General features: G+C 48.5%; 1 protein-coding gene across 1 annotated transcript in view; it reads left to right on the forward strand.

Moving 5' to 3' along the window:
• Positions 1-1,081: 1,081 nt before the first annotated feature.
• The window catches only part of avpr2ab (arginine vasopressin receptor 2a, duplicate b), a gene marked incomplete at its 5' end in the record, with an annotated part of 43,163 nt that continues 33,111 nt past the window's right edge, over positions 1,082-11,133 (forward strand). The window contains 4 exons of the mRNA XM_080833447.1: positions 1,082-1,147; positions 1,812-1,925; positions 5,537-5,553; positions 6,097-6,159. Coding sequence (XP_080689573.1) covers positions 1,082-1,147; positions 1,812-1,925; positions 5,537-5,553; positions 6,097-6,159 — 260 coding nt within the window. The remainder of the gene's footprint in view (positions 1,148-1,811; positions 1,926-5,536; positions 5,554-6,096; positions 6,160-11,133) is intronic.

The following is an 11,133-nucleotide window of genomic DNA, read 5'->3' on the forward strand; positions in this document are numbered from 1 at the left end:
ATATATGGCTAAGTGTACTTGTTGTTTATCTGTAACTTTTGCCTGTTTGTGTGTATGTTTGTGTGTGTGTGTGTGTGTGTGTGTGTGTGTGTGTGTGTGTGTGTGTGTGTGTGTGTGTGTGTGTGTGTGTGTGTGTGTGTGTGTGTGTGTTTGTGTTTGTGTGTGTGTGTGTGTTTGTGTGTGTGTGTGTAAGTAAGGGCCATTATTGGTACCCCCCCCCCCACACACACACAACACAAACTCCCTCATTTTCTAACCCTCTTCACTTCCAATCTCTTCTCCCTTTCTGCCCATCTCATGTCATTACACACACACACACACACACACACACACACACACACACACACACACACACACACACACACACACACAGGGCAGGCCTAATGATACAAATCAGCATCTTGGAGTTGCTTGCAACGTAAATTAATTCTGAAATGGGAATGTTTAATTGATTCATTAACCCCCTGGTCAGTGAAAAGTGCCTCCTTAGATGAGCGAGAAGTAATCCACCACCACCAATCTCCTATCCTCCCTGCCTTTGATTTGGGTCTCATTGTCCTTTGGACTGTGAGATGCAAATAAGAGTCCCATCACGCAATAATGAGTGTAAAACCAGGGAAATTCTGAAGACAATGCGCAGGATATAACAGGAAGCCACCGACGGACGTCAGCTAAACCCACGAGGGGAGTACCCATGCTATGACTGTGACTATTCTAAGGGGACAGAAATGGACATGTGATTAAAGCATTTTCGTCAATTGTGTGTCGCCTTTCAATGCTACTTCAAAGCGTATTCTGAAGTGTGAGTGGCGACGGACACCTGAATGATTTGCAAGTCTATTACAATCTGAAGTACAATGATTCAGAACCAGAATAATCAAAAAAAAAAAAGAGAAACCTAACCTAACCGACGTTTCACATTCTCTCCTTTCTAAAAGGTCTGTCTTTCCACGCAAACTCTTTATCACCTCATCATCGTTTGACACTAGAGAACAATCCTCAGGTCGGCAGAAACAGCTGAACCGTCTATTTCTCCGAGGCCCAGCATCTGTTGAGGGTGCACTCTCTGTCTCTATTCATCATGGCTGCTTTGCCGCTCTCCCCGTCGCCTCTGCCCTCGTCCGTCTCTGGAGCCCGCACCTGCGGAGTGAGCCATCTGCCTCCTATAATGCCTCTCTGCAGGACCATCGCCTTTAATTAGGTCCTGTCTCCTCACACTCTCCCGTCCCAATGATACAGCTCCATTCACCAACAGCATGCAGTGTGGAGTAAGAGTCGAGAGTGAGTTGGAGGTGATCTTATGAACAACTCAATTTTGATCCACTGTGGTATTGCATTTACATTCAGTCATTTAGCAGACGCTTTTATCCAAAGGTACAGTACCAGTCAAAAGTTTGGACACACCTTCTCATTTTTTGAGAAGTTTTTCTTTACTTTTATTATTTTCTACATTGTAGATTAATACTGAAGACATTTAAACTACGAATAACACATATGATGAACTGAACCAAAAAAGTGTTATCTACCATGTAGAAAATAACAAAAATAATTAAAAAAACTTCTCAAAAAATGAGAAGGTGTGTCCAAACTTTGGCTGGTACTGTACATCCAAAGGAGAGACCTATCAAGCTATGAGCAATAGAGACTTAGTGTAACAATAAATACTACTTTACATAAGAAATAAAAAAAACTCTGCAGGATCGAACTTCTGTAAGTACGAGTTAAGTACTAGAAGGATCCACTTTTAGTACTTGTGACTGCTGCTATGGCAGATTGACTGTTACCACTGACTTTGGGTGTTGCTTTTCAAGCGTATCAGCGTGCATCCAAGGCGGATCATCCCGTTGATGACACTGTTTGGCTCGTCCTCCTTCCTGTGTGGCTTCTTGGTGGTGGTCCGATGGGCCCCCCGAGATAAGTCTGAGGTAAACAGCGCGTGTATAATTTCTGCCGCTACAACAGTACAAAATAGCTACTGATGCCATTATCACTGGGAGATGAAAAATGAGCAGGCATAGCATCAGCGAAATGAGGCAGTTATAGGGGGGGGTTATGGAGGGGGGGGGGGGGGTGCAAGCGGAGGCCTCAGACACTGAGTGAGGACAGAATTGGGAATATAGCTCACTGCCGACACTTAGGCCTTATTAATTAACCTAGACTCCAGCTATGAATCACTCACCAGCTTCCACGGCCCACTAACACCTATTAAAGCCCTGTGGCAGTGCCTTTAAATTAACAATCGCACAAAGAGAAAAGTGTGTGTGTGTGTGTGTGTGTGTGTATGTCGTGTGTGTGTGTTTGTGTATCTGTGTGAGTATATGACAATGTGTGTCTATGTGAATCTACTTGTAAGTGTGCGGATGGGTATGTGTGATGCGAGCGAGCGAGCGAGAGCGGGAGAGAGTGTGTGTGGGATGGAAATAGATGTCCAAACAGAGGACAAACAGGACAAGACTGCAGAGGTCTTGCTAGGGGGGTGCTGAATTGGGCTCCACACCGTGGGCTGTGTGTGTGTGTGTGTGTGTGTGTGTGCCTCTGTGTGTGTGTGTGTGTGTATGTGTGTGTGTGTGTGTGTGTGGCTCCACACCGTGCCTCTGTCACATTGTGAGTTATGGGAAACTGTGCCAACAACAGTGAGAAGTCATGTCTGACTGATGGGCTGTGTATGCCCACAGGTGTATACTGGTGTGTGTGTGTGTGTGAGTGTGTGTGTGTGTGTGTGTGTGTGTGTGTGTGTGTGTGTGTGTGTGTGTGTGTGTGTGTGTGTGTGTGTGTGTGCCTGTGTGTGTCTGTGTGTGTGTGTGTGTGTGTGTGTGTGTGTGTGTGTGTGTGTGTGTTCTGTGTGTGTGTGTGTGTGTCTGTGTGTGTGTGTCTGTGTGTATGTGTGTGTGTGTTTGTGTCTGTGTTGGAGTGAAAGAGGAGAAAAAGGGAGAGAAGGAAGGAGTGAGTGAAAAAGAGGGTGTGTAAGATTTAGTGTTGTGGGTGTGCATGCGTGTGAGTGCATATGTGTATGTGTGTGTTAAACTACTGTGTGCGAGTGTGTGTACTGGCACGTGTATGTGTGTGTGTATGTGAAGCGCGAGAAGGAAGTAGGGAGTGAAAGAGAGTGTGTGTATGAGATTCAGTACTGTGTGTGTGTGTGTGTGTGTGTGTGTGTGTGTGTGTGTATGTGCGAGAGCCTGAAATTGACTGTGTGTGCATACATATATATATACATATACCCTTGATACCCCTTTACTCTTACCCTGGATAGCCTGCCATAGTATAATGAATTGATGTTTAAACAATTGGCAGTACATCAAGTTTTGTGTGTGTGTGCATGTATGTGTGTGTGTGTGTGTGTGTGTGTGTGTGTGTGTGTGTGTGTGTGTGTGTGTGTGTGTGTGTGTGTGTGTGTGTGTGTGTGTGTGTGTGTGTGTGTGTGTGTGTGTGTGTGTCAGTGTGTGTTGTGTGTGTGTGTTTGTTTGTGTCAGTGTGTGTGTGTGTGTGTGTGTGTGTGTGTGTGTGTGTGTGTGTGTGTGTGTGTGTGTGTGTGTGTGTGTGTGTGTGTGTGTGTGTGTGTGTGTGGTGTGTGGTCTGTGTGTGTGTGTCAGTGTGTGCTGATATCTGTGATAACATTGTTCCTTATCAACCATGACCTAATAATTACACATACAGTAAAAAGGCAACTTAGCTCTGTCCACTGACTTTGGCTCTTTTCATCCTCTCCCTCTCCACCACTTTCTTCCCCTCCACCCTCCTTTATCACTCCTCTCCTCCCCCCTTCATCCCCTCCTCCTCTCCACCCTCCTTTATCCCCTCCTCCCCTCCACCCTCCTTTATCCCCTCCTCCTCTCCTCCCCCCTCCATCCCCTCCTCCTCTCCACCCTCCTTTATCCCCTCCTCCTCTCCACCCTCCTTTATCCCCTCCTCCTCTCCTCCCCCCTTTATCTCTCCTCTCCTCCTTCCTTTATCCCCTCCTCCTCCTCTCCTCCCCCCTTCCTCCCCTCCTCCTCTCCTCCCCCCTTCATCACTCCTTCTCTCCTCCCCCCTTTATCTCTCCTCTCCTCTCCTCCTTCTTTATCCCCTCCTCCTCCTCTCCTCCCCCCTTCATCCCCCCCTCCTCTCCTCCCCCCTTTATCTCTCCTCTCCTCCCCCCTTCCTCCCTCCTCCTCTCCTCCCCCCTTCATCCTCCCTCCTCCTCTCCTCCCCCCTTTATCTCTCCTCTCCTCCCCCCTTCCTCCCTCCTCCTCTCCTCCCCCCTTCCTCCCCTCCGCCTCTCCTCCCCCCCTTCATCACTCCTCCTCTCCTCCCCCCTTCCTCCCCTCCACCCTCCTTTATCCCCTCCTCCTCTCCTCCCCCCTCCATCCCCTCCTCCTCTCCTCCCCCCTTTATCCCCTCCTCCTCTCCTCCCTCCTTTATCCCCTCCTCCTCTCCTCCCCCCTCCTCCCCTCCTCCTCTCCTCCCCCCTCCATCCCCTCCTCCTCTCCACCCTCCTCCATCCCCTCCTCCCCTCCACCCTCCTTTATCCCCTCCTCCTCTCCTCCCCCCTTCCTCCCCTCCACCCTCCTTTATCCCCTCCTCCTCTCCTCCCCCCTCCATCCCCTCCTCCTCTCCTCCCCCCTTTATCCCCTCCTCCTCTCCTCCCTCCTTTATCCCCTCCTCCTCTCCTCCCCCCTCCTCCCCTCCTCCTCTCCTCCCCCCTCCATCCCCTCCTCCTCTCCACCCTCCTCCATCCCCTCCTCCTCTCCACCCTCCTTATCCCCTCCTCCTCTCCTCCCCCCTCCATCCCCTCATCCTCTCCTCCTTGGGATGCTGGCACAGTCTTTCCACTCAATCTACCTGCAACCACCCTCTGCTTCCAGCTGCCCATTCCCACCAAACTATGTATATGCCAGCCTGTTTACCAGCAAGATATAAACAAAAGCCTTTTTTTTAACATTGTTTTCTGCTTCATGGCTCTGCTTATCCTTATGATAGTAAGGACACTGTATACCCACTTCGCTGTTCTAATGCTGGCTCTCACCATCTTTATGCACAATTCTATATATTTAATGAAAATTCCTCATTTCATGTTTCATGGAATCATAAGTAAGTGTCATGTTCATATGCCACATGTGTCTTACTAAGTTTGATTACCGCAAGTGTGGTTGCTATGTTTTATTATCTGAAGGATCCATCTGCTGACTCTGATTGATTCTCTCTTCTCCTTCTCTCCTCCCTTCCCTTGCCACCCCCCCCCCCCCCACCCCCCCCCCCCCCCCCCCCCAAAGAATTTAAATTGTCATTGGCACTATATAAATAAATACAAAATTGAATTGAATCCCTAAAATGGAGGAGACCAACATCAAGGCCTGTGATATGAAGGCCTTTCGGCAATTTGCCCGTGGTAGGCATGTTGGACCAGCTTGGCAGGCGTGGACAAGCGCACCGAGCTATGATGTGGATCCCACGTTTCAAAGCTTCCAGTGAAGTTGCCTCATGATTTAAGAGCAGGTTTTCAGGAGGTATGTGAATCCTATCAGAACTCCCACTCCTAATCTCTTTGACCTCGCAGCATGGCTGGACCATGAGGTGAGGGTACAGGTAGACAGAGCCTCCCGGACCACTTAGGGGCAACTCATACACTAGACTGTTCTAAGGCTGGGCTAAAAACCTTTTTATTCAGAAAGGCGTTTCCTACTTTTTAAAAACGTATTATTCTCCAAACTATGCTTTTGTTATGGGCTGTTTTGAACAATGTAGCACTCTGAGATTCTGTTTGAATGTAGAGTGCACTACAAATTAAATTAATTATTATTATTATTATTATAGGTAGATGGTACACAGTTCAGTTTTCAGTACTGCAAGGAACGGTAGATATTCCAAAGCACAACAGCCAGGTCTGCAACAGGTCTTCATGGCAGGAGTAGGCTAAGGTTGCTCGGGCAACTGCCCGTTTGCCCTCCTCAACTGAAGTTGCCCCTCCGAAGGATATATATATACTTGCGATCAGGGTACGGGGGCGTGCAGCAACGGTTAGTGAGAGTTTAAAATCATATTGGCAACATTTGCGATCAGGGGACGGGGCGTGGCAGCGGCGGTGACAAAAATGAATGTGTTGCCCCTTTTTTCCAGGGTAGAGCAACTGGCCTTTAAAATTCCTGTGCACATCCCTGGTTTTGAGTACTGCAAGGAACGGTAGATATTCCAAAGCACAACAGCCAGGGGCGAATCTAGGTTCCGACTTTTGGGGGGGCTAAGCCCCTAGAGAAATCCTATTATTTTCCCTGTAACCCAACCGAACTAGGGGGGTCTGGGGGCATGCTCCCCCATAAGATTTTTTTTGAAAATATTCTTTTAAATAGTGTCCTCTAGTGGGTTTTAGGTGAGAAATTAACAAATTTAGATTTAAAATATGGCACAACAACATATTGAAGACATCTGCTGAGAGGTGCTTATTATAGTCTAGCATAATCATTTAATGCAAAGAGACAGATTAGTTGCAGTTGTAGCTCAGACTTACGATGGGGCAGCTGTAATGGGCGGGCCTTGTTGGGTGTGTGTATTTACGATGAAACGTACCTTGTGATAAAGGCAGTCCGAGTACTTTTCTCCGGCGCTTTCTCCTTCCAATCCTCAGTATAATTCAAACTATTAACATGGAGCGGCATCAACGGTTAACGTTTTAGGCTGGAATTCACTAGCTAGTTATATCTGGCTGAGCTACTGAGTAGGCTAGCATACCCACAGGATCAATGAACCGGCATGATCAAAAGAGCCACGACATCTATAATAAATCTGCAATGATTTAACCATTTCGTTTAGTTTATCATTTTAAACTTAATGCGCTATATATACCTTTGTATCGAGCAGCTGATTATGGCAACTTTCACAGCTTTTTTTCAGCTTGAGTCGGACAGTCGCTCCCAGTCTGTTTATTTGACGTTGTCTTGTCACCGTCTGTCTGCACGCTCTGTCTCACTCACTCACGCACGCAGGCACGCACGACCAAACAGAGCTGTGCGCTTGCCACACAACAGTCTCAAACAGGCAGGAGTCCTGTGCAACTCGAGACTATTTTATTTCTAACTCTAAAAATGAAACTTATTACGTTCACAAAATCATTTGATAAGTGAAAAAGTGAAAAGTGAAAGTGAAAATTAAACCATTTTTGTTTGGGGGGGCTAATGAAACTTTTGGGGGGGCTCCAGCCCCCCCAAAAGGGGGCTAGATCCGCAACAGCCCAGGTTTGCAACAGGTCTTCATGGCAGAGAGAGCCTAAAGGGTCCCCTCCTGATCCACACGAAATCCCCTACAAATTCTGTCCATTTTGTAATCAATGTGCAAGCTTTCTGATCCTCTCTAAGGATCACTTTAGGTGGTCAAAGGTGCTGGAAGTGCAGAAGCCAAGTAAAACTTGAAGGCCAAATGTAAGAAATCTGAGAATCTAAGAAAAAAGTGGCATCTGGAGATCCATCATGAGTGGAACACAGGTGGAAGTGGTAAAACCCCCAGCCCAGTAAAGAGAGCCTGTGCTGTGCCTGGACTGTGTCTACAGACAGAACTAACCAAGCTGCTCTACAGCTATAAGCACTGTGCGTGATACAGGCCAACTGGCAGTCGCAAGGTGCTGCTGAAAATAAGCCAGGCCTTCTTGAGGAACGGTGGTAACTCGTAATATGGACACATATTTAAGCAATATTAGCACTCGTGGGAGTGGGGTAGGTAAGGGATAATCCCACGGGTGGTGTTCGGCCGTAGCCATCGAGGCCGAAGGCCGAGTGGCGTAGGCAACAACACCCGTGGGATTATCCCTTACCTACCCCACTCCCACGAGTGCTATATTGCTTTTATAAAACAATTCTACTGTCAACAAATTAACATTTCAACACGAAGTTATTGATTAAAAATGGTTTATTTCGCCATTGTTTCTCCGCAACATAAAAAAGTTCCATTGTCAACGTCTTGGTTTGGAATTTTAAAAACTTTGAATTAACGGTTATCATCAACGCGAATGTTTCATCGCGAGTGATTTATTTTTAGCTGTGAAAAGTCCAGTAACTGTAGGTATGTTGACGAATAACCTATAGCATGGAACGTCTCTCGTCCAATCAGAAACAGCTAAATTACGCGCTAGAACCCAATTGTTTTATAAGCTTTGTTAGATGATGGTTCAGAGTGCATCACCAGACTGTACGAAGCAGCACAACAGCTCGGCCTTCAAGGATCACCTGAGACCTATCCCTGTGCACAACGCGACAAGATGTGCGTGTCATTCATGTAGCCGCAGCGTCACTCACAATTTCACCTGCCAACCAATCAAGTAAGACCTTCCACATTTGGAGAGTATTCACTGCACAGGAACTTGGCCTGTCTCCCTGTACTCACCCAGTCTCAGCTCTCAAGAAGTCGTAGCAGCAACTCAAACGCTTATCGTAAAAGTGTTAATTATCGGACGGGCGTGTGTTATCGGCAAACGTTTGCGTTGTCATGTTAATCCATTATTAAACTGACATTATAGAGTTTTTATCCATTATTAAACTTAGCATTTCGATGGTTTAACAGAATGGCCCATATTTGACACTGTCCGATAACTGTCATAGCTACGCTACCTCTCCAGCCTCTTCAATGTACACAGCCCCTTCTCCTCATTGGGTCGGTTTAGCTCATCTCCTAACTCCAACGGAGCCTGTTCGCCTGGGCCCAGCAGGAGGGCCAGTCCCTCTAAGCTGCTGGAGCACAGCCTGACCACTCAGCAGAGCCTCCTGGCATCTATTGGAGGAGAGGGGGGGTGGAGGATTGGAGGAGAGGAGGAGAGGAGGAGAGGAGGGGTGGAGGGGTGGAGGAGTGGAGGAGAGGAGGAGAGGAGGAGAGGAGGAGTGGAGGAGAGGAGGAGAGGAGGAGAGGAGGGGTGGAGGAGTGGAGGAGAGGAGGGTGGAGGAGAGGAGGAGTGGAGGAGTGGAGGAGAGGAGGAGAGGAGGGGTGGAGGAGAGGAGGAGTGGAGGAGTGGAGGAGAGGAGGAGAGGAGGAGTGGAGGAGAGGAGGGGTGGAGGAGTGGAGGAGAGGAGGAGTGGAGGAGTGGAGGAGAGTAGGAGAGGAGGGGTGGAGGAGAGGAGGAGAGGAGGAGAGTAGGAGAGGAGGAGTGGAGGAGTGGAGGGGTGGAGGAGTGGAGGAGAGGAGGAGTGGAGGAGTGGAGGAGAGGAGGAGTGGAGGAGTGGAGGAGAGTAGGAGAGGAGGGGTGGAGGAGAGGAGGAGAGGAGGAGAGGAGAAGTGGAGGAGAGGAGAGGAGGAGTGGAGGAGAGAAGGGATGGAGGAGAGGGGGAGAGGAGGGGTGGAGGAGAGGAGGGGTGGAGGAGAGGAGAAGTGGAGGAGAGGAGAGGAGGAGTGGAGGAGAGAAGGGGTGGAGGAGAGGAGAAGTGGAGGAGAGGAGGAGAGGAGGAGAGGAGGAGTGGAGGAGAGGAGGAGAGGAGGAGTGGAGGAGAGGAGGAGTGGAGGAGGGCCAGTCCCTCTAAGCTGCTGGAGCACAGCCTGACCACTCATCAGAGCCTCCTGGCATCTATTGCCCCTGCCGCCTCTGCCCAGACATCTATTGCCCCTGCCGCCTCTGCCCTGGCATCTATTGCCCCTGCTGCCTCTGCGCTACACAGCCATGTTGAGAAGCTGGCTCTCACCCTCTTTATGCACAATTCTATATATATTTAATGAAAATTCCTCATTTTATGTTTCATTGAATCATGTAAGTGTCATGTTCATATGCCACATGTGTCTTACTAAGTTTGATTACCGCAAGTGTGGTTGCTATGTTTTATTATCTGAAGAATCCATCTGCTGACTCCTGATTCCTGACTGATCTTGACCAGTTCAAGGCAGGTCACGGAAGCCATTCTGATTCTGGAGGGGAAAACTAGTCATATATGAGGTAGAAGGAGTTCTGCAGTTCACCACCCCGCTGCTGTCAGGGGATAGGACTTACCTCCCCTGGTTACTCCTAAGGAAGCTGGCATGGCCCAACTGCATGGCACGGAGAAGAGACTTGCTTGTGATCCTGATACGGTCGTCACGGAGATAAGCAAGTTGGTTGAGGCAGGCTTAGAAGATCCCCCCCCGGGAGAAGCGGCCATTAGTCCTGGGTGGTGCATTCCTCCACAGCAGCGCTCCAGATGGGCTTTTTTTTTTTTTTTAAAGATTTATTTTTTGGGCTTTTTGGCCTTCATTCGATAGTTGAAGTGAAGAGTGTGACAGGAAATGAGGGGGAGAAGAGGTGGGGAGTGGACAGGAGAAATGACATCAGGCCAGAATCGAACCGGTGTCTTCCATGGGCATCAAGCCCGTATGTGGTCGGGGCTACTGGTTGCTCCACAGTGCCCCCCCCCAAATGGGATTTTTGAACTAGGGGGGACGCTACCATCGCCTAATGAGATGTTTAGAGTAATTAACTGATGCTAGTCGCCTTACGTAGGGAGATTGGTGGGGACAGATCGGGGTAACTATGAATCTGGGGGGGACATGTCCCCAGTGCCATCTGCGCCTATGCTCCACAGTGAGAAGAACAGATCTTTTTTTTAACTGGTCACTCACTCCATCAGAATACACTGCTCTGGCCCTAGCCTAACCAGAGTGGAGGAGGCCTAATACAAACACTGGGGCATCTTGTTCTTTACCACCAAAGCAGTGTACACAGATCTCCTGTCAAGCATCGACTCTGTCTCCTCTGTCTCTGTCTCACGTCCCTCTGTCGTTTCATGTCCAGGAGAGGGCAACCGCATGAGTCACATTTTATGTGACAGAGGCACCCACTTCAAGGGCGGCGACACAGAACTGAGAGTGATGTTCCAGAATGTTCCAGGATGTTCCAGATCCCTGAGACAGCAGCTGACTTGCCAACAGATCAATTTCAAAAACAACCCACCGGCTGCTTTTGGAGAAGAGAAACACACTCCATTAAGGCATCCTTTGTATCACAATCAGAATCAGATTTTATTGGCCAAGTAAGTTTGCACAAACAAGGAATTTGACCTTGTGAACTGGCTCTCAATGTGCTTACCCACAATATATACATAAGAACACAATACAAAACAAAAACAAACAGTGCAATGGTCTATGAAGTTTACAACAGTAGTGCAAAGAAGAAGGCGAGAGTGCAGGAAGTGCAGGGATAAATATATATGCTAC

The sequence above is a fragment of the Sprattus sprattus genome (assembly GCF_963457725.1).
Source record: "Sprattus sprattus genome assembly, chromosome: 2".
In the NCBI taxonomy this organism is placed as follows: domain Eukaryota; kingdom Metazoa; phylum Chordata; class Actinopteri; order Clupeiformes; family Clupeidae; genus Sprattus; species Sprattus sprattus.